The 27,565-nt window shown below is 39.2% G+C and overlaps 1 protein-coding gene across 1 annotated transcript in view; it reads left to right on the forward strand.

Annotated features, from left to right (window-relative positions):
- LRGUK (leucine rich repeats and guanylate kinase domain containing) overlaps window positions 1-23,174 on the forward strand; it is a 117,524-nt gene extending 94,350 nt beyond the window's left edge. Inside the window, exons 17-20 of the mRNA XM_041728194.1 lie at window positions 9,639-9,727; window positions 11,897-12,019; window positions 16,813-16,964; window positions 22,104-23,174. Of these exons, the coding sequence (XP_041584128.1) occupies window positions 9,639-9,727; window positions 11,897-12,019; window positions 16,813-16,964; window positions 22,104-22,234 (495 nt within the window). The 3' untranslated portion in view covers window positions 22,235-23,174. The remainder of the gene's footprint in view (window positions 1-9,638; window positions 9,728-11,896; window positions 12,020-16,812; window positions 16,965-22,103) is intronic.
- Window positions 23,175-27,565: the final 4,391 nt, after the last annotated feature.

Here is a 27,565-nt window from a genome sequence, read left to right on the forward strand (position 1 = left end):
CCTAACTCTGGGAAACGAACAAGCGGAGTGGAAAGGGAGGTGAGCCGGGGGGGCTGGGGTGACTGGGTGACGGGCACTGAGGGGGGCACTTGGCGGGATGAGCACTGGGTGTTATGGTATATGTTAGCACATCGAACTCCAATAAAAAATATATATTTAAAAAAAAAAGGAATTGGGATCACTCCCATCTTTTGGATCAAGTTCAAGAACCCAAGTTTTATACCATCCTGGAAAATTGGGGAAGAGGTTGTGGCCTCCAGACCACCATGGTTACCATGGAGATGTCCCTAGTCTAAGAGCTTGAGTTTCATTCTGAGCCAGGGGCGCTGGCACTCTCCATATCCTCTGCTACCAGTACCTTTGCCTAGTACCGACCCTGAAGGGGCTCCTTCTCCATGAGGAGCCTCTCAGCCTCTTTCTTTCTAGGCTGGAAAATCCAGATCTTTTCGGGTCAATTTACGCCTTTCTCTCTATACTTGTCATCCTGTCCTTAGATAGTATGGCTTTATGCTTGTTGGGGCTTAGACTTGCAAATATAGTTCTTCTTTATGTCCCCAGGATATAGCATATCCACAGTGTAAACTCCAGAACAAATCCTCAGCCACATTTATCCTTTACCATGAAGTCTGTGTCCTAACAACCAGAACCCCTCGCATCCCAGTTCTGCTGTCCTGCCACACAGCCTCACAAACACTAATGAGAAATACATACCATTGACTTGCCACACTGCTCTGCCAGTTAGTTGGGTTTCGTGATTTATTTAAACATGACAAATCTTCTTCAAATTAGAAAAACTTCAGGCTCGGGGCACCAGAGTGGCTTGGCAGCTGAGCCTCTCCCTTTGGCTCAGGTCATGATCCCGGTATCCTGAGATCAAGGCCCGCATCACGCTCCCCGCAGGAAGCCTGCTTCTCCCTCTGCCAATGGCACTGCCTCTCTCTGTCTCCCATGAATAAACAAAATATTAAAAAAAAAAAAAGAAAAAGAAAAACTTCAGGTTTAATAAAAGACAGCTTTTGTCTGGTTAAGGGCATTCAGGTAGAAGTTAAGAGAACAGGGGATGAGAGGAACAGAGATGGGAAAAAAAAAACCACATACACACACAATGTGTACAATGTGTTCTTGCTATAATTCATGACCAACATTTCAGTATAAAACTAACAAACACTTTGGTGAAACTAGAGAGGGAAGGATAAGGCAGTGTGATAGTAGAAGGAGCCAACTTGGTGATAGATGGGAAAGGGGCACAGGTATTACCATTTGTGATCAAAGTAGTCTCGTGAACTTTGACCCGGGTCACCGCTTATCTGTGGTCACCTCCCTGAGAAACTGTTCATTCCCACAGCCCAGGGCATCCATAGCCTGATGTAGACCATTGCCTGTGTCCCCGGTGGGAGGGTTAGCAGTACCTGATCCACGATAGTAATAATGCTCAAACTCGGTGTAGCCTCGACGTCCTGGTATCTTTGCCCATCAGTGCTAGTGGAGATACAAGGGGACGATAGATTCATAGAGAAGCAGATCACATCCCTCAACAAACAACAGCCACGTTAAACAGAAATATGTGCAAAATACTAAATTGCTGCTGTCGTATATATGGGGTGAATGCGTTAAGGTTATTTTTAATGCCTTATTTTCCTTCAAAGATGATGAACTCAACACTATTTTTAAATTCTAAGTAGTTATTAGATTTTAGGTTCTTAACCTTTTGCGTAGCTGTTAACAATGCAAAATGAGCCACATGACAGCAGAAGCTGTAGAGAGATGTTACCTTGTTAATGCTAGAGAACATAAATAGCCTTTACACACATTTGTAATTTGGAAAGGGCTTTCGTGTAAATTTATCTCATGTACCTTTCACTGCAACCCTTGGGAGATGTTATTTTGCTCATTTTACTTTCCCCGACATAAATTTCCATGTATTTTTGAGAACTTTTAGTGGGCTGAAGAAAATAATTGCAACTTCCTCTGTCAAAAACCTGTATTAAATTGTATCCCCCCAAAAGTAAACATTTTGTGCTCTTTCGGTGTCTTCACTGTAGATTTAATATATTCATACTCACTTTTAGAAACACCATCTAATAGTAATAGGTGGATATTCCCATTGTCTAGGCTTTTTGGGGTTCTTTTTCTCTGAAACTCCTTCCCACAGATGTTGAAGATGATGTTCTTCCTCTCTGCTCAAATTCACCCCAAACTCCATGTATGCATGAGTCTTTCTGTCTTACCCTCTATTCAAACATTCCACCCTTTCCTTGTGCATAGTTTCTAACTATACATATATGTCAAGGTGCGATTACAAAATTTAAGGTGGATCATCTGTATAAATGTGAAAGACAAAACAGTAATACTTCTAGAAGATAATGTAAGGTTTTTATGACTTTGAGGCAGGTACAGATTCCTTAAATACAATACAAAAAGCACAAATTACAAAGGAAAAGTTTCAAACATTGAGGAACATTAAAATTAGCAATTTATGTCAATTAAAAAAAACAGTATTAGAGGAAAAAAGACAAACCAGAGAGAGGGGGGGTGATATCTGCAATAAATATAACTAACAAAATGTTGTTATTTAGAATATATAAAGAACTTTTATAAAGTATTAAGAGAAAAATAACAGAAAAACTTCTTTACAAAGGATAATATCAAGAAAAAATAACTTATGGAAGAACCTCTTTACAAAGGATAATATCTAGATGGCCAATAATCATGTGGAGATATACTCAACCTCATTATCAGGAAATAGAAATTATAGCCACAGTGAAATACTACTATTTATACACTAGAAGCTCAAATTATGAGGTGTGAAGATGTGGAATACTTGAAATTCTTAGAAGACCACTGGTAGGAGATTCAGTTTGTACACTTTAGAAAATAGGTGGGCATCATCCACTAAAGTCGAGCATACATATACCCTATGCCTCAGCAGTGGGATTCCAATGGAAATATGTGGCCATCTGCACCAAAAGATATGTGCAATATTGTTTGTAGTAGCCTTGTATATATTAGTCCTAAACAGGAAACTCAAGCGTCCACTAGCAGTAGATTGGCCAAGTAAAATTTTGAATATTCATGTAGTGAATGAATGAATGAAGTACAGTAATGGAAAGGAACAGACTTCACTCAATGGTTGTATCTCTCAAACATCCTGTTAAAGTATTCTTGACTCTAAAGAATACACATTATATGTGCTCGTTTCAACAGCACATAAACTAGAATACACATTATATAATTTTTTAGAATTTAAATTCAATTAGCCTACATATAGTAGTACATCATTAGTTTCAGATGTAGTTCTTTTTTTTTTTTTTTTAAGATTTTATTTATTTGAGAGAGAGACCATGATCAGAGAGAGGGGCAGACTCTCAAGGAGAAGCAGACTCCCCACTGACCTGGGAGCCTGATGCGGGGCTTGATCCCAGGACCTCTGAATCATGACCTGAGTCAAAGGCAGATGCTAAACTCACTGAACCACCTGGGTGCCCTCAGATATAGTTCTCAGTAATTTATCAGCTGTGTAAAACACCCAGTGCTCATCCCATCATGTGGCCTCTTTAATGCACACTATATGATTCTATTAATATATAATTTAAAAATCAGCAATACTAAACCATAGTACCTAGGGATCCATGTTTACATGAAAAAGTATAGAAGTGGTTACCATAAAAGTCAAGAGAGTGCTTATCTCGGGAGCAGGAAGAAGGTGGTAAATGTTGAAAAGGACACAAGGTATGTTGGCCTTTGGGGGTTTAGGAGGATACCTGGTATAGTGGGGTAAGTACCATTTGTTCATTGGCTGGACAGACCTCAGTGAGTTACTCAACCTCTCTGGGGTTGGTAGCATTTCCTGCAGCTTGAAAAATCAAGGGCATTCAATAAGGGTTTAGTCCAGGAGTGATGCTGAAACCAAAACCAGACAGAGGTCCAACTGATCATTATGAAGGATTGAAAGAGAGTAAGAAATCCGGACCATACCAGTAGACCACATTAGGGTGAGAGCTTGTGAAGTGCTGAGACTTAGCTTCCTATCTCCCTGAATGTAAATCTGGGGAGACAGAAATAATGAGCTAAGGTAAGTGTGGCCGTGTGTGAAAGTAGTGTCCATAGTCTGTGTGACAGTTTTCTGGAAGATGAGTTCATTCTGTCATTGCTAGTTTAGCAATCCTGGGAGGAGCTTTTGCTCTCAGAAGGCTCCCCTTCCCTCCCCTTTCCTTCCCCAAATCCTTCCCTCTCTTCCCTTCCTTTCCTCTCATTCATTCCTCTTCCTTTCTTCTCAAATGTACTTACTTTTCTGAGTGACTCCCAGAGCATATTAATTTGAGCATCTCTGAGAAATTCCTGGAGAACTGTAAATATAATTTTGATCAGCCTTACTTCTTAAATGCAATTTTCTTTTAAGGTTTGATTTAAAAAATGCAGAGCTCTTTTCTTACCACTGCAAAAGATATATGGCAAATACTATCCAGTGAAAGTTTTTATTTACACGACACATATACTATTGATTACAGAACTTGGAGTTCACAAGTTTTGTTAGCCATTTAGTTTCCCTTACTGATGGCAACCCCCATTTGCACTTCTGGGAGGCATACGTGAAGGCTATGACAGCTTAGTGAAGATTTCCTGCTCTGGAACTGTGACTAGATTTTTGCCTTCCGGAAGAAGCTTGATTTTTTTTGTTGTTGTTTTTATTATAAATTTATTTTTTATTGGTGTTCAATTTGCCAACATATAGAATGACACCCAGTGCTCAGAAGCTTGATTTTGAACCTTCACTTGAACTTCATTGGTATCTATTTCTTCAGCCAGGTCTTCTGATCTCCTTAGGGGATACCCTCACTCCTGGAGGAGGCCAGTTTACTGAAAGCTGAATCTCCACAACAATTGCTGAATGACCGATTCATTCAAAGCCAATTTAGCAAATTTATGTGTGTGGCAAATTAGATTAGTCCAATCCCATGAAGTACCTGAATGTGTGAAGGCCAGTGGAAAGGTGGATCTGTGGTGACAAAATAGTGGGTCCCTATATCTACTAAGCACCACTTCCTTTCAATACTGTGAGGAAGCTTGGCTTAGGGAGCTTGCCCAATATCATACTGATTAGCAGTGTCTATTTTGACTCCAAAAGAAAAGTGCTTGCTTCTGCTCAGATGGATTTTTCAGGGCATAGCATTCACCAGATTTATTAGCTGGAATAATACTACAAAGAGATGCTCCTCGAACCACCTGGTTACCAAGTGGCACAGATCATATAGGATCAGCTGTCTAGGGCAGCTTGGGTGGCTCAGTGGTTTAGCTCTGCCTTCAGCCCAGGACCTGATCCTGGAGACCCAGGATCGAGTCCCACATTGGGCTGCCTGCATGGAACCTGCTTCTCCCTCTGCCTGTGTCTCTGCCCCACCCTCTCTCTGTATCTCATGAATAAATATATAAAATCTTTAAAAAAAAAAAAAGGATCAGCTAAGTGTTTTTACAAAATAATGGATTCCTCTTATTCTCTGAAGGTGACCAATTAATTTTTAAATATCATTTATGATCATTATGTTCTTGATTGTACATATTGAATGGTATCTACCCACTGCACTTTGTATCCTTATTGAAACTAGAATTATCCTACTGTCGGCCAGGGAGACCTTGTTCAGGTTGGTTCCTCTGTCCTTTACCATGACCCATGTCTATTTGCTCTCTTCCCGTCTTGCTCTCTGTTAGGACAAGATCTTCCATGCTCTTTTGTGCATTACCTGCCCCAGATCTGCAACACATCTTTTCTCCAAGAAGCCCTGGTTTCTTTAAGTGGGAGATGGTAGTGCAAGGGCATGCAAGGGCATGTGGTTGCTAGGAGTGCTCATCACTATTGGGGTAGTCATTGTTCAGGCCTTTTCTGTAGATAGATAAAATGTTTCATGAGTTCAAGTTAATATTTCCAATTTAGATTCAAGACTTGAGGATTTTTACTCATTTTCTCTATTACATATCTTTCCTTCACACTGAGCATCCTGATGATTCTGAGAGACATGGGAGGTGATAGAACTATAATGTCACTAAATTTCTCACGTTTATCCTTTTCTGAGACATATAGAAGAGCCTCAGAATAGTGATACCAATATGACTAGAGCCCCATACAAAGACCAAAGACAGTTAAAAATCTGGTTTGTGCATGTTCTCCACCCACCTCAGACCCGATCATTTGTGGTTGTGTTATGGCTACACTCTCAGCACATAGTCTTCTGCTTGCTCTCTTTTAACTCTCATTTTGTCTTAGTTCTCAAGTACCTGCATACTCATCATTAGGCCTCCGGCCAATGTCTAGTAGTTTTGGTGTCTAGGCACATTGTCTGCTAGATACAGGAAGGGCTCTGGGGGCAGCATTTCCTGAGTTTTTGCCTGCTGGTGACAGTCAGGGATACTCAAGACTCAAATTGTAGATTTTGCCACTCGTCCTGTTTGTTCAGGCTTCTTTATCAAGGACTCTTTACTATTTGCATGTTAGATCTTCTTTGTCTTTCTTAAATATTTGTCATTTTCCCTTGAATCTTGTTACTTCTTTCTTTATTTCTTTTTTAGTTAAAATTTCCTCCTTCACTTTCTCTTCCTCTGGGCATTACTTGTTGTTGTTTTTATTAACTCTTCTATCCCTTCTGGTTCAGTTTTCATTTCTGAGGTGACTATTTTTTCCCTTATATTTCTAATTCTTTCCTGAGTTCCTTCACCTCACTTAGGAGTTTTTAAAATTTCAATTTATTAGGCCACCTGAGTGGCTCAGTTGGTTAAATACCTGACTCTTGATTATAGCTCAGGTCATGATCTCAGGATCGTGAGATTGAACCCTGTGTAGGGCTCTGTGCTGGGTGTGGAGCCTGCTTAAGATTCTCTCCCTCTCCCTCTGCCCCTCCCCCAGCTCATATGCTGTCTCCCTTAATAACATAAAATAACATATAATAATTTATTTGTTCCTTAATGTTTTATTCAATTTCCTTAATGTCTTTTAGTTAATTATGAAATTGTAGATTACAAATTGTATCTGTTTTATGAGCATACTTTCATTGTATGTAGAGGTGTTAATCTCCTTTTTCTCTTTTTAAAAATATTAGCTCTGGGATTTTACTAGGAAATTTCTCATTTTTATGTGAAATTGGTTTTATCAAACTTCTATAAGGAAGCATCATTCTTTCAAATTGTGTAAAAACATGCAGCAATTTTCTCTTAGGGGTTTCGTGGCTCTGATTCCCCTCCACCACTTTGGTCTAGACTCTCTCTTCCTCTCTATTGACCTCTGTCGTAGTTGATTTTTATTTCACTCCCATCAACTTTTCTTTAGAGTGAGGCCATGTCAGGAGAAAGCCACAGTGTGTCAGTTTCAAGAAGTCATGGTTGACCCAGTTCCTCTAGAACTTACCGGGGACCCCTTATGCTAAGCCACTGTCAGGGTGGAAACAACCCCCCCTGTATTTCAGCTGTGGTGCCCAATTGTGCTGCTTTTCTTACCAGTGAATACTTTTTAACCATTTTGAGGTACTCCTGTTCACAGGTGTTTTAGCCCTCTGTTGCTTCCTTTGGCTTTCTCTTGAATAGACACTGGTGCCATGTGGTGGTGTCACTGTTATCACCTGTATTTTGGAGTTTGAGGGGATATTTCTTCACCTAGTCTTCTTGTAAGTGTTTTGATATGTTTTTTTATTTTGCTCTTTGCTTGTTCTAATTATTTTTGTGTGGGAATTCTGAAAGATCCAGACTATGATTCCACTATTATTTTCATCTACCCAGCCATGATATAATTGAAAGATCAGTATGGAAAAAAAAAATTAAGATGGTGTAAAGTAAAATCACAATAGAAAATATATGTACTATGATAGGGTATTTGAGGAAGAATAATGACAAATTAACCTGAGAGTGGATAGGACAGCAGAATTTGTCAATATATAGTAATTTTGTAGTAATATGAACAAATTTAGGTGTATTTATGGAGTTATGTAAACAGATAGTTTAAAATGGTGAAATTTAAGTAGAATTTCTTTCTTCCTTTCTTGTCCCATGACAGACCCCATCCCTCCAGCCTGACAGATATATTCTCCTTATCCTGCTTAGACAGAATCACAGAGCTAATGGTCAGGGAAACAATTAAATGGTCTTGGTGGCCAAATAGACAACTGAGAGCCTGTGTTCGGTGAGTTTACATGTTAGCTCTCATGTGTCATGGTGTCTAAAAATTTCAAAAGCTTGACCCTGAATTTCTCAAGCTAGCAACTGTGTGCAGCAAATTCTATTCCAGATCATAAAGAATGGTAGACATTATTCACACTTTATACTACTTCCCCAGATTTATACTGTTGTACATTAAAGATATATATTGAACTCCCACTGTGTGCTCAAGTGTGTTGTGCTGTGTGCAGGGGAACATAGGAGTGACCAAAGGGACTTCTGGTCTTGGGGATGCAACTTGTTTCCCAGAGGAGCTCACTGCATCAACCTTGGCATCACCACAGAGCAGAGCCACTCCTGCAGATTAGTTTCTGTAACACAAAAATGTTTTTAGAAGCACATTAACTTAACCCTTAAAAAATGATTCTTGAAAACCTCCCCCAAAACATGGAACCACTTGTAACTATGCTAGCCCCAAGGCTAAAACAAGTGGTTAGCTGTAAGTTGTGGGCTTGCAACCATAGCTTTGGCGTGGATTCTTTCACTGGCATACCTATTTGTTGTCATCTCTTATGTGATTTAAACAAATATCAACTTATAGAGGAGCCTGGTGGTGACATTAAAGTCAGAGCAAGTTTAGTTCAGATTCAGTTACCGTAAGCAAATATTGCTGTTTAAATAACTGTTATTATAAATCCCGTTTTAAATGAGTCTATTATGTAGGACATATAAGCACTTGCTGATTTATCTTTTCTGTAAATTAAGAATTTTATATGTCAGCTTTGCTTAAAATGAGGAAATCCGGCACTTGGATAGTTACTGAACAGATCACACTCCATTATATAATCTGTGTATAGACACACATTGTACTGTTTATAAAACAGCATGTGCTATCTCGTTTTTTCCCTCCATCTTTTTAAAGTCCCCTTTGCCACCAGATTATAAACCTTTTGAAGACAGCAATTGTGTCTTTTATGTCTTTGTATCCCCATCAAATGTTTACTAAGTATATAGTGATGGTGATGTGCTGGTGAAATGTAGGAGATATTTCAGGGTCATACTGAAACATTGTTGGATATCGTCAATCAGTTGACTACTGCGTGCGAAGTCGAAGTAGTCTGCGAGCGAAGATCTGGGAAGACTAAAGAGATAGTAATATATATCCTTGAGAGATAATCCCATTGGAAAGAAAAAATATATAAACATTAATAAGGAATCACCAAAAAAAAAAAAAAAAGGAATCACCACATTATTATTTAGATGTCAAATAAAGTTGATATATTAAATTGATATATTAAATTAAAAAAGTTGATATATTCATAAAAATATTTCATTTATCAAGTTTTTTTTCTTTCCACTAAACCAATACCAGTGGTTTTTTAGACCCTTTTTCTTTCCACATATTTGGCAATCTCTAGTAAGAAGTTAATGATTATAGCTACTTTCACCGCATGACATATTTTTGATATCAATATAATTTTCTGATCATATTTCTTGCCTAGGAAAGAGATTCTCTGGAGAGACAATATGAGACAGCCCGGCAGGCCCTGATGGGAAAGATACCTCCTCACCATACCCTCCTATTTCAAAGGTAGCAATTTATCACATTTATTTAGATCTGGGCATTTTTATTTTTATTATTATTATTTTAAAATTTTTATTTATTTATGATAGTCACAGAGAGAGAGAGGCAGAGACACAGGCAGAGGGAGAAGCAGGCTCCATGCACCGGGAGGCCGACGTGGGACTCGATTCTGGGTCTCCAGGATCGCGCCCGGGGCCAAAGGCAGGCGCTAAACCCCTGCGCCACCCAGGGATCCCTAGATCTAGGCATTTTTAGATCGATTCTCTAGTATCCAAAGATACCAGATGATTCCTAAATCATCAAGGTAAACAGGCCTTTGTACTAAAGTAGATCCAGTGATTCAGTAGTAAACCCAGTTCTAGAAGTTGTATTTTCCTTTCATTTATATATATTTTAAAAAGACGTAATATGTTCATAGCTATTAGAAACTGATGGCTTTTTTGGCATTCTTTGAAGACTATAAAGAATAGTATTTCTGGCGGAATTTGAATATACACTTTATATATATAAAAATCAGCCTTCACCAAGGCTGTTCATGACTGAAGGTTAATTATATCCTGTTGAATATCTTGCTCTTGGCTGTCATGACTCTAAAAACAATAGTAATTAATTATTTGTGAAGTCATTTGTTTAACACCTCCTTTCCATATTAAACTGTAAATTCTATGAGGGTGAGAATGCTTGTATCTTTATTAATCTATGAATTCTCAGTTCTTAATATGAAAAGTTCTACTTAGTCCCTTCTAGATAGCAAAGGTTTCATGATGTTAGTGGCTACAATAATTACTGTACTGTTAATTATTACATATCAAGAGGTACATTTAGGCCTTAATATTTACTCAAAATAAATAACTAGGTCACAGGATGGCTATAGAATGTTTGCATTTTCTCATTCATGTTACAGGCTTTGATACTATGAATTCTCTTTCCTCTGTCCCATTTTAGAAAATTTGAGAATAACATGAAGGCCTTGTTTTCAGAAAGTTAGTAAGAACATGACAAGACCTTAATTATAGCATTTTAAAAAAGCTTTTTAGAATGCAGTGATTCAAGGAACAAAATAAAGAAGCCATTTAAATTTTTTTTCAATTTCAGTTCTCTGTATTGTCTATAATTTTAAGCTGTCTGTTGAAAATCTTCAACCAATATAAATGAAACCAAGTTTTGTCTATTTGTTACACATCCAAAAAGTGTGATGAATTCTCTCCATGTTGATAGGCTATCTTTGGATAGTCTGATTCAAAAGATAGGTTGTGTGGTATACATGGAGTTTTGAAGGACCAGGAGGGTAATGACCAGGAGATAGGCAGTGTTTTCCAGAGCAGCAGAGCTGGGGTCTGTGTGACCTCCAACCAGCAGCAGGGCCATGCTTATTAAAACACTGGGGACAGAGAAACGAAGCAGTTTTAAATATAAGCTCCAAATGGGTCATACTAGGACACATAGATGCTTGGAATTTGCATACATTTATATGCAATTGGGCTACTTTGCACACAGCAACTCTATTTAGCAAGTCTGAGGTGAATAGCAACAGGATTTTTTCTCTAAAAACAGTTAATGATTCTTCCAAACCACTCTGGGGAAACAGGCTAGTAGAGATGAAAAAAGAATATTTTACACTAGAATTCAGTTGAGAGTATAATACTAGAATTTTTAGAAATATTTTATTCTGGTATCATTTCAAAGCACTGGATTAGATACAAACTTCGAAAATATCTATTTCAGTTTTTATAGCCATTGATACATTGCTGGACCTCACATAACAAATGGACTAGGGTTTATAATAGAATACATACCAATTGCTAAGAAGATAATTTGCCTCTATTAGTGACTTAATGGATAAGGAAGATTCAACTGGGTGACGGGCACTGAGGGGGGCACTTGGTGGGATGAGCACTGGGTGTTATGCCATACGTTGGCAAATTGAACTCCAATTAAAAAAAAATTAAAAAAAAAGGAAGATTCGAAACAATACAAATTCACTTAATCTACAAATTAGAATGTAATAATGCTAGTATTTTAAGACAAGTTCTGGAGCAAATGTTTGAGTGGATATATTACATTATTCCAAATAGATTTTATTAGCTTTTGCATTTATGTGATTTATCGGTCAGGTATTACATGTGTGTATGCTTGGTATCTTTACAACATTCCTCGGATTTTTTCTGATTTCAGGGGTCCAGTGCCAGCACCTATTATCAATGGTCTACATTATTTTACATCTTTAGAACTACAGAAAAGTTTTGAGCTTAGTGAAGATTATTTTAAAACTCCCATTGGACCATATTCTGAGAAGAGGTGAGTTGAGTTTTGTTGGATAAAATCAGTTATTTTCTGTTAATTAGTTAAGGTTATAACACTTCTCCCTAAGCTTCAGAAAAATCCTAAAACTGGGAAGCAGGGCCCCACCTTCCACCATGGAATTTGAAGGGAGAGTACATCCTGGCCCTGTAGGGAGGACATGGGCACAAGTCTTGAATTCATACAATTAAAAGCTTCTCTCTGGGATTTTTGAATCTTGAGGGAGTGACACAAAGATACAAGGGCAGTTAGAGGTCTTTTAAGACAGTGGTAGTGGAAGGTCGAGAATCCATTGTGGAATACAAGCAGCGATGATCTACCAATCCCTTCCCTCATTGAGACTTGGCTGTGTTCTTGTCACCTAGCTTACCTTGATTCCTGACCAGTTTTTAGGTCTGATTCTTCAGTTTTCCATTAGTCTATCAATAGCTTTTCAATAATTTGCTTTTAAATATTAAAATTAGCCAGAGTTGGTATTTGTAATTTGCAGTCAACATCTCTGATTAGTATAGTGCTGTGTTTTTAAATGTTTACTAGCCATTGTTTAATATATAAAAAAGGCATTTCAGGTTTCCTGTGCTTAATATTTCAACATGTGTTTCAAAAGCTGAGTATGAAAGAAACAAAACAAAACAAAAACAAAAGCTGAGTATGTGTTGAGTTGAAGACCTCATATAGACCACAAATGACACTCCACCACTGATTTTAGTGCTTGGCCTTTGCAGCATTCTACTACATTCTGTTTCTGCTTTAGCTGTATCTACTTCTGCAATTGACCATCTTTTCATAGGTCTTAAATCCAAACTTCCCAAGGAAACCTCTGGATAGTTGGGTCAATCACCATCCAGTAGGGGCGGCACTCTTGAATAGAGATTTGTGGCCAGAATACTCATAAGGAAATAGGCTGGTCTATGGATTGGTTGCACCTATATCAAGCACCCATTATTTATCTGATTATCTGTGGCCTGACCAGTGACAGAGAACCAAGTAGAGAATTCTTTAGAAAGGGTTGTGTAGGGATCCCTGGGTGGTGCAGTGGTTTAGCGCCTGCCTTTGGCCCAGGGCACGATCCTGGAGACCCGGGATCGAATCCCACGTCAGGCTCCCGGCATGGAGCCTGCTTCTCCCTCTGCCTGTGTCTCTGCCTCTCTCTCTCTCTCTCTCTCTCTCTGTGACTATCATAAATAAATAAAAATTTAAAAAAAAAAATTTCAAAAATTTAAAAAAACACTTTCTTTAAAAAAATAGAAAGCGTTGTGTGGGTTTGGCAGTCTTCAATATCAATTGAAGGAAGAGGGATGGACACATTCAGACTATAACAGAGAGAGAAAAGGAATGCTTAACACGCTGCACTGGGCTTATAGATCATCTCTTCTTATGGTGAAAAGGGTGGGTCAGACCTACGGTCAAGTCTGACCATTCACTGGTGTAATATACATATGCCTTTCAACCCCACTACTTCTTTACATCTGTCTTTCAAAGCATTTTCATTTAATACTTTCTTTGATAGGAAAAGAAGTTGTTGAAAGACAGACTTTGCTTTGTGATCCCCCCCTCCCTTTTTTTTGGTGTGCGTTTTAAATGAAGACCTACTCTTTCCCAAAATAAGAGACCAAAACATGTGTTATGGGTTGAGTTGTGTCCCCCATCCTAGCCCCACCAAATTCACATGCTGGAGTCCTATCCCCTCAGAGTGTGACCTTATTTGGAAATAAGGTTGTTGCAGATGTAATTAGTTAATATAAGATCATATTGGAGTAAGGTAGTAGGGTAGACCTCTAAGCCAATATGATTGGTGTACGCTAAAAAGGGGAAATTTAAACACAGACACACACACACACCAGAAGAGGGCTTGGAGTGATGTAGAAGCCAAGGAATACCAAACTGTCAGCTAACCAGCAGAAGGTAGAGGAGAGGCTTAGAATAGATTCTCCATCACAGTCTCAGAAGGAACCCACCCTACCGACACCTTGATATCAGACTTTTAGATTCTAGGACGGTGAGACATTAAATTTCAGTCACTGAGTTCACAGTACTTTGTTACACCAGCCCTAATAAACTAATATCATATGTATTAAAAATTCAGTGACATTTTTCTTTCTTTTCCTTTCTTCAAAGATTTTATTTATTCATTTAGAGAGAGAGAGAGCACAAGCAAGAGGAGCAGAGGGAGAGGGAGAGGGACAAGCAGATGCCTCACTGAGCAGGGATCCTGACACGGGGCTCCCTGGACCCCAGGATCACTACCTGAACCAAAGGCAGATGCTTAGTCCGTGGAGCCACCCAGGCTCCCCTATAAGTACTCAAAACTTCTGAGCAGAACCCTAGCTGCAGAGAGATTGCTCCATCCTGGACCATTTCTGCCTGGGAATGTTGGCGCCATCTAGCCCTAGCTATAGTTGATAGGTTTAGCAGAAGGCAGGTGTCCATGCCCAGTGTGGGAGCTTTCCAGGAGAGCTGATTTTGGATTCCAGTCATGGACTACTACCCAAGCACTGCAGCCCCTGCTTGCTAATCAAACATAATACAGACCGCAGGAGTGTCCTCACACTGGACATGTCCCCTCAGTATGCCTACATCACCCACTACATTTCCTTCTGGGTCAAGGACAAGCCCAGATAGCTAATGGGACTGTGTTTCCTGGTAATAGGGTCTTGAACTCCTGGGGACACCTCATTAAAACTTACTTCTACCCTTTTCATCTCTGCTACAGTCATAATATCATCCTGGTAGACAGAGACACTCTCATTAAATGACAAGCCTTATCCTGAATAGACACAATTTGCATCAGCCTTTGCTACTGTCAGATATGAACTTAAGTTAGATGTGGAGTGTGAACAAGTGGAGGTCAACCTGAATTTGGCATTTGATCCTAGAATGTCCTTCTTTGCTGAGATAGTAGTCATCACATTGGAACTATAGAGAAGAAAGCATAGTTGCGGCCAAGTACAGGCTCTGCAGTAAATAATCACCTCTTAATTTTCAACACTTAAAATTAATCTGTGGCTAAATCATGAAAAGACAAAACTATGATGACAAAACGTACTATAATCAACATTGGCAGGGAAAAGTAGAGCTCAAATGACAAAGCTGAGGAGGTAGAGATAGAAGGTCAATATAATCATCTGTTGTTGATGAATCAAGAAATGGAGGTTGGAAATACGATCCATGAAAATGTAGATCTAGCAGATGGAAGAATGGAAAATAGCAAAAGAGCTCTTGGAGGAGAAGGAAATCAGGGGGTGTGTTACTAAGTGAGCTGAATCCTTTCTGATTATAGCAGAAACCTACATCTACTGAAGATAAATTTACAATTGATAAATCAATACAAATCAGTCACGTATTATTTACAAAATAAGATTATTGTCAGAATATCTGAAAACAGACATGGTTAAAAATGATTGGCTCTCAGGAGAGTAAAAGTGGTGTTGGGCAAGGTAGCGCTTGGACTTCTGCTTTTTATTTTAAGCCCTTATATATAATATAACTTAGTTTTAATTGTACATATATACAGTTGTCCCTTGAACGACACAGGTTGGAACTGCACGGGTTCATGTATATATGGATTATTTGCAGTACAGTGTACTACTGTACTATAAATATATTTTCTCTTCCTTATGATTTTGTTAATAACCTTTACCCTATGTTCCTTTATTGTAAGAGCAAGAATACGGTAGGTAATACATATAACATACAAGATATGTATTAATCAACTGTTGATGGTATCGGTAAGGTTTCCCGTCACCAATAAGCTGTGAGTAGTTAAGTTTTTGTGAAGTCAAAGGTCACATGTGGATTTTGGACTGCAGGGAGGGTCAGCACCCCCAACCCTCACATTATGCAAGGGTCAGCTGTAGTAAGTTGCTTGAAATGTTAACAACATGTTTTCGGAGAAATAAGAATCATAAAGGGGAAGGTGAGTACATTTTGACTACATATATAAACATTTTAAGTTTCTCTAGGTCCAAAACAAATGTAAAAGGAAAAACAGCAAGTGATTTAAAAAATAACGGAAGAGTTAACATTCAATATATAAAGAATTCACACAAATTGATACGGCAAACAGAAAGACACATCCTCCAAAGATAAGTGAGGAAAGGCAGTTTACAAACAACAGGAAAAAAGCCAATTAACACATGGATAAACTTAAAAATTAAGAAATAATGTTTAATCTCACTGTGAACTAAAGCCACAAAGCTCCATTACTTCACAGTGCTCTGCAGGATGCGCCTCTCTTCTCCCATCTGTGGAGCTGCCTTCCTGGGAGGAAGCCTAGGAGCAGGTGAACCCCAGAGCAGAGTCACCTGTGGCCAGAAGTGGACTGGCCCAAACACAGGGATGTCAGGCACCCTAACCGCACCCCAACCTTACCCTAAAAAGCGGATCAAGATCACTAGTCTGCATAGCTAGCATTAGGTATTCCCAGATCAGGCCCCTTAATTCACTCTTATTACCTCCGTCTTTGAAATAGCAGGAGCTGCAATATGTAAACTGCACTTGATTCTAAAGTCCCAGGAATTAGTATCTGCGCCTTGCCCCCTTGGTAGACACTCCGGCATCCATCACGACGCTTTGCTCTTAGGAGGTGTTCAGTTAGGATTTGTCGATTAGAGGAGAGCTTGATGCTAATATGTACGGCTTTTAATAAGCCCGGTGCAGATACCACTGGACACCCTGGCTCAACAGAGACGTACACAGACACTAACATGGCTCCGTAAAGGTGACCCGAAGAAGTCCGAGGCGTAGATTGGATGCCCCCTGGTAGCTTTTCATCTCTTTTCATTTTTCAGTGGCAAGGATTCCTGCATCGTCAAGAGCTTTTCTACAATATTTCATTCTTATCCATGGTCAAAAGAAATGTCTTTTCAGCCTCCGGAGGGCAGTATTTATTCCCACCCAGGCTCAGGAGTGAGTGAGAGTGAGGCTGAGCAGACCCTAACAGGTATGAATCATTTTACATACGGTTCTCATATAAAAGTATTAATATTATAATTCTATCTCCCACTGATTGTTTGAATTAAATGAGCGCTTTCAGTCAGAATCTCTCCTCTGAGGTAAGGTGGGGTTCTTTTTTGGTCTCCCAAAGTGTTTAGAGATGAGAAACAAGGTTCAGAAAGGTCGGGAATGTGTGTAGGGCCACTTACTTAGGCCACTTAGAATGGGCCACTGTTCGGCCCACCCAGCCGGTCGGCCCGCAGGGGTCTTCTGGGATCACGGGCCTGTGCTTGCTGCAGGAGGTCTTTGATGACAGGCTCCATTCAGTGACGGTGAAGAGAAGCTGGAAGGTTTCAGATTGCTGGCCTGTCTCCTGCTCTGGGACTCTGCTCTTGGATTCTGTCAGAATCCCGTTGGATTTATATTTAAAGGATCTGGCCTAGCCTACCCACGTCACCCCCTTCACGCCTCTTGGTCCTCAACACACATGTGAATGAATGCATGTGTCCAGTACCAACAAGATGGGCATTTGGTGTTCACAAATGACAGCGAGTAAAGACCTTGACCAATGCTGAAGAGACCGAAGGGGTAGAGGTGAAGTGAGAGAGAGAGAAAGTAACCAGTGTTGGGATAGAAGGTGGGGCTCTGTGAGCAACAGAGAGAGCAATGAGTAAATTAGCGGATTCTGTAGGACCTGCAGGCTGGTAGGGGGCCGCCATTTGTAGCCTGGAGAGGTGGTAAAGGTCTGCCTGGGTCCCGAAGAGACGTGAGGAGCTCCTGCTTGCTCAGGCGACCAGAGGAGCCAGAAAGAGAATAAAGACTTGTTAGTTTTTCTGGGACAAAAGGATGTCCAGAGGCAGGGTTCCTACAGCAGGCAGCTTCTAACCAACTCAAGGGTGGAGGACCCTCTGTGCAGCTGCACTTTGGTTAGGACAGCTGGCTGAGATAAGGTCTTCTCAAGCATTTTACTTGTGACGGTAGACACAAACCATAAGGATGAGAGCCCTAAGACCATAGCCCCAGGAAGTCATCCCCGATTCTGAAGGAGACACTTTATTGTCATCTCACAGGTTGTGGGAAGTGTTCTAGGAACCCCTTAAAGACTGTGACCTGCCACTCTGGGGCCTGAGGGCAAAACTCCAGGAGCCCTGGACCAAATATGTCACCAAGGCCCATCGTGGTTCTGCTGACCCATAGGACAGTGTTCCCAGACCTTTCCCATCTTATTTTCTAGCCTCTTGTCCCTGCCCTTAAATGAGATACTTAGGGGCTGCCTGATTGGTCTCTGTGTCACCAAACTCAGATGGCCAGAGGTGGCACAGCTGGGATCCCACACAGGTGACATTGCAGGAAGCAGGGGGCAGGGCTAGTGAAAATCCAGATCCATGCAAAAACTATGTTCCAAACAATCTGACCAGAGGGGAAGTGGGTCTGTTACCCATGAAGACAACACTGGATTAGAAATCAGAAGACCTGGGGGCCCCTGGGTGGCTCAGTTGGTTAAGTGTATGCCTTCGGCTCAAGTCATGATCCCAGGGTCCTGGGATCAAGCCCTACATCAGGCTCCCTGCTCAGTAGGGAGTCTGCTTCTCCCTCTCCTTCTGCCTGCTGCTCCCACTGCTTGTGCTCTCTCTCTCTTTCTCTCTCTGTGTCAAATAAATAAATAAGATCTTTTTTTTTTTTTTTTAATAAATAAGATCTTAAAAAAAAATCAGAAGGCCTGGTTCTACCTCCATTTCTACTGTGTCTGGCTACATAGTGTTGGGCAAATCAGATACTGTCTGAGCCTTGAGAATAATATCTGTCCTATCATAATACAGCAATATCACCATATATTACTAAAACATATATGTATATTATAACATAATATCTGTATAATATATGTAATATATATTTATATTGTAACATAAAATATGGTATAATAATACAGAGCCAACAGGATGGGCTATGGTATAAGAAAGAAGTCAAGCGCTAGATACCTACTGGATATTATGGCTACACATTTGTACCCACATAAGCAGAAGATGACAGTAGTTTTCTGCAGGGGTGGTTTCTGAAGATTTATTTTGTTCCTTTGAATGGGCCATGTTTTCCTGTTTCTTTATGTGTCACGTGATGTTTTGTTGAAAATAGTGCATTTGAAAAAGCAGCCCTCTCTCCAAGTGTGCACACTGTACTGGATGCAGGGCTTGTCCTGAGCCCAGGATCAGTCCTGTGTGAAGGCCTAAGGTCTTTCTGGTCCTTTTCTGGGCAGATTCTTTTCCTGGACCTGTGTGTCTGCTTTTTTCCAGTTCCCCAGAATACACAGCTGCTTTTTAAAATCTTCATTTCCAGGTTGCCTGGGTGGCTCAGGGGTTGGGCATCTGCCTTTGGCCGGGGCATCATCCTGGAGTCCCCGGATCAAGTCCCACATCTGGCTCCTTGCATGGAGCTTGCTTCTCCCTCTGCCTGTGTCTCTGCCTTCTCTCTGTGTCTCTCATGAATAAATAAATAAAATTTATAAAAAATATAATAAAATCTTCATTTCCCTAATAGTCTTACCCCAGCTACCTGTCTCTTGGGGTCTTTTGAAGACATTCTTTTGTACTCTTCAGTCAGTAATTTCTTGCCTTGGGTGAGCGTGGATCTGGATTTTCCCTGCCCCCTGCTTCCTGCAGTGTCACCTGTGTGGGATCCCAGCTGTGCCACCTCTGGCCATCTGAGTTTGGTGACACAGAGACCAATCAGGCAGCCCCCAGGCAGGTTAGAACATTGTTCGACTGTCTCTGGTTGGCAAAGGTGAGTGGGGGGGAAAAACTTGAAATTTCCTACTGTTTTTATTTTTATTTTTTTAATATTATTTATTTGACAGAGAGAACACAAGCAGGAGGAGCAGTAGGCCAAGGGAGAGGGAGAAGCAGGCTCCCCCTGGAGCAGGGAGCCCAAAGTGGGGCTCAATCCCAGGACCCTGGGATCATGACCTGAGTCCAAGGCAGACACCTAACCAACTGAGCCATCCAGGCATCCCTAATGGGGCTTTTTCTCGATTGGGCATTCGCTTGGTTGCTACAGCTCTTTCACTGACTTGCAGCACTCCTACGAAGTTGTTCCAGTTGGACTCCCTGTTCAGTGTTTCCTAGGGGAACATGGGCCTGGAGCTCCCTAGTCCACCATCTTACCTGTGTCTCTCAGGGGTGGTTTTCTTAGCAATTCATCACACAACTGGCTCTGGGTCAGGCTAGCACTCCTGTCTTTTTCACATGAACAGCTAAACCAGGTTTCTGTCATCTAACATATATGCACTTGACTTTTTCATTCTTGCAACCTTTATTTTTGTCTTTTTATTATTTTGGTTTCAGCCCCACTTTCTAGTTCAATGAGATCATTTTGGGTGTTGATCTGTCTTCCAGATTGACAATTTTATAAGTTTCTATAAAACCAGCAAGCCTGCTAGCTTTGCCTTTGTCATAGTCACTGTCAACAATAGGATCCAGGACTTGGCCAGGAGTAATGTCCTGTGACAAGTCTTTGGAGACTCACTTCCAGGGACAGTCTACTTCCCATGTGATTCCTACTCACATCTCTCTAATGTCTTCATGTAAGAAACCTTTATACGTGCTTTGCAGAAATCAAGACAAAACTACATCAGTGGTGTTTTCTAACTCACAGGTCAGAAAGTTTTCTGTAAAGGGCCAGATCCTTTTGCAATGATCCAACTCTCCTATTGTGGTATGACAGCAACAATAGGCAATATGTAAATTAATGTTCATAGCCTGGGTTCCAATCATTTTATTTACTGAAACATATTGCAGACCAGATTTGGCCTATGGGCTATAAATTCGTTGACCTCTGCCCAAGTAAAAGGAAATTAAGTTAATTTGCGATGATTTTTTCTTTGTAAACACCTTCTAACACTTATCATTCAGTATGGTGCTTTATAAATATTTCTTTCACAAACTTGAATTTGCTAAGGTTTAAGTCAAGTGTACTGGTTTGTAAATCCTTGTTCCCATGTTAAAAATAGCAATATTATTTGTCTCCAGTACTTCTCTTATTGTCAATGAATTCTCCAAGACCAAACTGTGAAAGCACTGCTATAGTGATTCCAGCACCCTGGGATACAACTTAACCTGGGCATGGAAACTTACACTGATTTAGGGGAGCCTACTTCTACTATATTCTCTCTTCTTCAGGACTTTACTTGTCTTAAAATGTTTTTGTTACCCTTTCCAATTTAAAAAACATCTCCATGGTCAGGGGAAGAAAAAAGAAACTGCAGCAGCAAACAAGAAGAAACTTTTCCTTTTCTTCTCTCTCTCTCTCTCTCTCTCTCTCTCTCTTTCTCTCTCTCTCTCCATTCCTCCATCCCTCCCTCCCTCTCTCTCCCTCCTTTTGTTAACATATCATTTCAGGGAGTGTGCCTTTCTTGTTCTGAATATACCTTAGAAAGGTCCATCTTCCCTTCAGTGATTTGGATGGCTTTTGTGTTCCCAATGGGTGGAATCTGCTTAATCTTTGGTATAGGTCACTCCATTTTTCTCACTCTCTATAGAATCCTCTGCCTCACTTTCTCAATCCCTACTACACTGCTTCTCTCCAGGGAGAATTCTTCTCCCTCTGTGGCCACTGTGCTTTATCTTTAGTCTCTATCTTTCAAGTTTATTACGCTTCCCACAGTCCCCAATGGAGCCTAGCTCCACGGTCCATTCTTGGTATCTTCATCCTTGGCAAACAGAGCAACCTTAGAACACAGTGGATGAGGCTTTTCTAGGAAGTACTTTAGGATATATGTGTGTGTGTGTGTGTGTGTGTGTGTGTGCTAAATCTAGTGGTTAGGGATGGTTGTAAAGGAATATGGTGCCAGGCATTGTACAGAAGATATAAACAGAATAGAAAAGTAGCATGGGAATTACTTGGGTTTGCAATCTTCTGATCATTGGGCAAGTCTATACAACCTAAGGCTCATCCAACCCTGCACTTGATGTATTCTGAAACTCTTCCCCTATTTTTCTTGTTTGGTTGTCTTTTGTTTCCTTTAGTTTGTTATAAATTAATTCTAAACAATATTCTGGCTTACAACATTGCAATTATTTTCTTTGTAAACAAATCTCTTGTGTACCAAGATTTTAACTCTATGTACTGTCTTTTTCTTCTTAATGTTTTACAGAGCTATGTAAACTGTCACATCCATGTGACAAAGGGACTGTCCAACACAGAAGACACACCATCTCGGTCATCAGCCACCCAGGTTTCAACACCAAACTCACCCTCCCTCCGATCCCTCAGGGCTACAAGTAAACCAGTAGTTTACATTTGGTCTTAACACACAAAACTTGTCCTGACCATGTGAATCCCTTTGTCTTATCTGGCCCTAGGTCTTGTTTTCCACTCAATCAACTACCTACAAAAGAACATTCTCTATGCCTTAATTCTCTCAATTTCTTTTGTGATTCTCGAAGTGTCCTTTTAAAATGTAAATTACTCTTAGCTTTTAGAAATGTAATTTTTTTTGTAGTTCTTAATGATTTTTCCAGCTGCTTCCTGCTCTTGAAATATCAGATGGCAAACTCTCCCAAGATCTCTGCATTGCTGTGTGCATAGTGATTTTTGGATATATCCAACTGGGATTCTGCTTTGGAAATTCCAGTGTGTCCATTTATAACATTAGTGTGTACTCTAGGGGATTGAAATATTTGGTCTTCTGATAATGAAAGGATTGTAGAGTTCCATTTAACTCGTGACCAACAGAATATTGACTGCATCTCTCAAAGGGAATTAATGTATTTTTTCATTGTTCTTGACTTGTTGAGCGATATGAAGGAATAAGAATTATCAGCTATTTCTTTTAGTTCACCATTTCCTGACTCTGATTATGTACTGCTTGTCATTAGAAATATTTCTAAACAACTTTCTTCATCTTAATAGCTTCACTACCTATTGCTGGCAGAAGAAAACATTGGGTAGTTATAGATAAGGCTGGTATTTGGCTGATATGGGCCAGTAAGACTATCCTGGTTCTTAAAAAAACATTGAAACAACACATTTCTTTGGATTGGTAGATGGTCTCATCTCTGAATCTTCTGGGCATGATGATTCATGGGAACAGGAGCCTTCACATAGAACTGTACTAATTGTTAAATATTTAAAATATCAAAACCCTCTAATGACTTCCCTTTTAAAAATATTAAAACCCCCTTTAATAACCCTTTTTCCCATGCTTAAATTTGAATGTAACATGATTTGCTGTTGGCTTCTGTCTGCCACCCAGCCCTATTATCAACAGAAGCTACTTAAAGTTCTTTTCTTGGGGTTGGTGGGAGGGATGGAAGGGGGCACTTGAAGGAAAGGACAAAGCTGAGCGAGAAAAGGGAGTTAGTCCTCTCTAAAGCAGTGAGGAGGCAGAGAGTGAAATACTTTAACACTCACTAGCATCATCTAATCTTTTAAGAAGTTATTATGAAACATTTCAGAAACACTAGAAGATATACAAGTAATAGTTCCAACTTCAGACAACATGGAGGAGATGCACTTTTCCCTATTTCTTCCACTAAGTACAGTCAAATCCTAGAAATTGTATCTAAAACAAACATAAGAAGATTGAGAGGTGGAAGGAAGAAGGCAGGCTAGCTGGGGACCTCGGGACCCAAGCAACAACAGAGCAATGAGTTCCCTGGGTATCTTTTTTGGCTCAAATATCCCGAACTGGGGGCCAGAGAAACTACAACCCCAAAACATTAATGGTAGAGACCACAAAAGCTACAGCAAAAAGCTGCTCTCTTTGGCTAAAGGACTCGAAAAGGGATAGCTTTGTAAGACAGAAAACTTTTAGACAATAACAGCCTACTTTAGTCAAACACTATGGATAAAACTGTGGCCCTACCCTGTCAACAGAGGCTTTTCTGGCTATAAGGAGGTTCCTGTTGTTCTCCCTGCTGGGATAGTGTCAGAGAAGTTCTTGTGGAGAGCCAGGAGCTGCAACGCTACCCAATATCAGTGAAACCGCCCCCTACATACACAGTATCATTGAAAGCTTGTAGGGACCTGGACTTCCATTCCCTACTCGATAGTACTGAGGCACTCCTTTCCCTTCCCATCAGGGTAGTGTTGGAGAAGGTCTTGTGGAGATCCAGGACTTTCACCACTAACCTATCTTCTTGCAGTGTCAGTGGAGGTCATGTGGGGAACAGAAAATTTAAATAAGATCCAGATTCTCGTAACATAATATCCAAAATGTCCAAGATATAGTTAAAATACAAGAAAAACAAAACTCATCAAGAATCAGAAAAACTTCAAATTTAATGAGAAAGACAACATATGCCAATGCCAAGGTGAAACAGATATTGGAGTGATTGGACAGATTTTGAAATAGCTATCATGTAACTGCTTCAAGAAGCAATTATAAACATGACTGGAAAAAAAATGAAAAAGGCAGACAATCTCAGCCAAAAAAAAAAAGAAAGAAAGAAAGAAAATCTTAACAAGTAAATAGAAGACATAAAGAAGAAAAAAATGAAAATTTTATATCTGAACAAGACAGTAGCTCATTGGATGGACTCAGCAGTAAAATAGGACAGAGGAGGGGAAAGTCGGTGAACTTGAAGATAGAGTAATTAAAATTACCCAGTCTGAACAAGAGAAAGAAAATAGACTGAAAGATAAAATGAGCTTCAGGAACATGTGGGACTATATGAAAAGATCTAATGCTTATGTCATTAGCAATCCAGGAGAGCAAAAAAGAGTATGGGGCTGAAAAAGTATTCAAACAAATAATGGCCAAAAATTCAGCAAAAGCCAAAAATCTACAAATTCAAGAAGATGATGAAACCCAGACAGGATGAACACAGATAAATTTGCAACAAGACACTTCATAATCAAACTTTTGAAAACTAAAAACAAAGAAAAATATCTTAAAGCAATGAGAGAGAATATATCTTAATTATAGGGAAATAATTATGAGAGTGGATTTCTCATCAGAAATCATGGTACCACCAGAAACCATGGAAGTAGATCAACATTTTCTAGTGCTAAAAGAAAAAAAGCCTGTTATTCTAGAATTCTGTATTCAATGAAAATACCCTTCAGGAATGAAGGGGAAATCAAGACATTCTCAAGTGAAAGGAAAACGAAGAGACCATGTTGCCAGGAGATCTATTATCCTAAAGGAATGGCTAGAGAAAATTCTTAAAACAGACTCAAAATGATAAAAGAAGAAAATTTGGAAACAAGAAGGAAAAAAAGGAACAATAAAGTAAAAACATGGGTAAATACACTAGAAGCACCTTCTCATCTTGAGTTTTCTAAACTTGGTTTGACAGTTGGGGAAAAATGATAATATCTAATATTCTCAATATGTGTAGAAGGTATGGATAATTAAGGAAATTATATTATAAGCAAGAGTAAAGGGACTTAGAGTGAGGTAAACTTACATTTCTCTTGAATTGTTAAAATGTTAACAGTGGTAGACTGTGATAAGTCACATGAATAATGTAATACCTAGAACACCACTAACAAAGCTACTTTGTGAGGTACATTCAAGAAGCACTTGAATAAATAGGTAGATAAATAAAATGGAATTTTAAAAACATTTCAGTGGCACATGAGAAGGCAGGAAAAAGAAAATTGAGAACAGAGAACAAAACAAAAAACCAAAAGCAGCCTTAAGGCCTTATATATCAATTAACATTGGAATAAATGGTCTAAATACACCAATTAAAGGCAGAGGTTGGCAGAGTAGATTTTAAAACATGACCCAATTAGATACTATCTATAAGAAACTCACTTGAAATTTAACAAGATAGGGCGGTTGAAAGTAAAAGGATGGAAACGTTTTTGTATATATCATGCAAAGATTAATCAAAAGGAAGCAAGAGTGATGATATTAGTATCAGATAAAGTAGACTTCAGTGCAAAATTTTTGACAAAAGACAGAGGTATATTATATAACAATGAGAGAAACCTCAACAAATTTAAAGAATTGAAATCATGCAGTGTCTGACCACAACAGAATCAAACTAGAATAACAGGAAGATAAGAGAAAAATTCCAAACATCTGGAAACAAATGGAACACTCCTATATAACCCATGGGTCTATGAGAAACTCTCAAGGAAATATAAAAATACATCAAACTAAATGAAAATGAGAAAACACCGTATCAAAATTTGTGTGATGCAGCTAAGCTGGTGCTGAAAGGAAAATGTATAACACTAAATGCATACATTAGAAAAGCAGAGGATTTTTAAATCAAGAAGCTCCTACCTCAGGAATCTAGGAAAAGAGCAAAATAAACCCAAAGTAAGCAGGAAGAAATAATGAAGGTAAGAGCAGAAATCATTGAAAATGAAAACAAAACAATAGAGAAAAATTTACAAAACACAAAAGCTGGTTCTTTGAAGATCAGTAAAATTGCCAACCCCTCTCTTGAAAAACTGAGAAAGAAAAAAGAGAAGACATAAATTATCAATATTGGGCATGAAATGGGATGAGACCACAGACTTTTCAGACCTCAAAAGGCAGTAAGAGAATACTACAAACAACTCTACAGACACAAATTTGACAACCTACAGGAAATGGACCAATTCCTCAAAATAAAACACAGCTCATGCACTATGGGACAAATTATTTGAATAACCCCATAAATATCTAAAAGAAATTGAAGAATTAAATTGAATCAAAATAATAATTGAAAAAAAAAAACAAAATAATAATTGAAGTTTGAAAAAGAAATCTCTAGGCCTAGATTCTTTCACTGAAGAATCCCACTAGGATTTTACCGAAGAATTCATACCAGTTCTATAGAGTCTCTTCCAGAAAAGAGAAAGAAAAGGAAGGCTTCCAACTTATTTTATGAAGCTAATATTACCCTGATTGATACCAAGTCAGACAGCCAGTAAAAGAAAGAAAACTGCAAACTAATATCACTTATGAATAGATGCAAAAATCCTTGACAAAATATTAACAAATAAAATTCAGCAATACATAAAAAGAATTACACAACCTGACCAAGTGGGGTTTATCCCAGGAACTCAAGCTCGGTTCAGTGGTTGAAAGCAGCCAAAGTAATCCACTCCAACAGCAGGCCAAACAAGAAACCTTGATCATCACATCGATTGATGCCGAAAAGGTATTTGACAAAATCCAACACCTTCCCATGATAATAATCTAGGAACAGGAGAGGCTTTCCTCAACTTGATAAAGACTTTTGTATGTATATGTATCTATCCTAAACAATGTATGTTTTTGTTCACCATGATTTTAAACTTCAGGGTATACTGTATATATACAGAGATTAACTTTGTTCTCCATCTTATGTGTGTGGAATTCATCCATGTAAATCATGTTGTTTTCATTTTAATTTTTTCATTGTTCCATAATATCCCACAGTAGTACCATACCATAGTTTATCCACTTCCCTGTTGATGCATGCCAAATTTGCTTCTTTTTTTTTATCCTATTACAAAGGATGCAGCTGAAAACATTAAAACAAAACAAAAAGCATTCTTGTCTAGGAGTTGAATTGCTATGCTACGGCATGCAAATTTTTAATTTTACCAGATATTCCCACATTAATTACTCTACTATGCCTTCACCAGCATCTAAGAGCATTCCCATTTTCCTGCATTGGGGGATTG

The sequence above is a fragment of the Vulpes lagopus genome, chromosome 13 (genome assembly GCF_018345385.1).
Source record: "Vulpes lagopus strain Blue_001 chromosome 13, ASM1834538v1, whole genome shotgun sequence".
In the NCBI taxonomy this organism is placed as follows: domain Eukaryota; kingdom Metazoa; phylum Chordata; class Mammalia; order Carnivora; family Canidae; genus Vulpes; species Vulpes lagopus.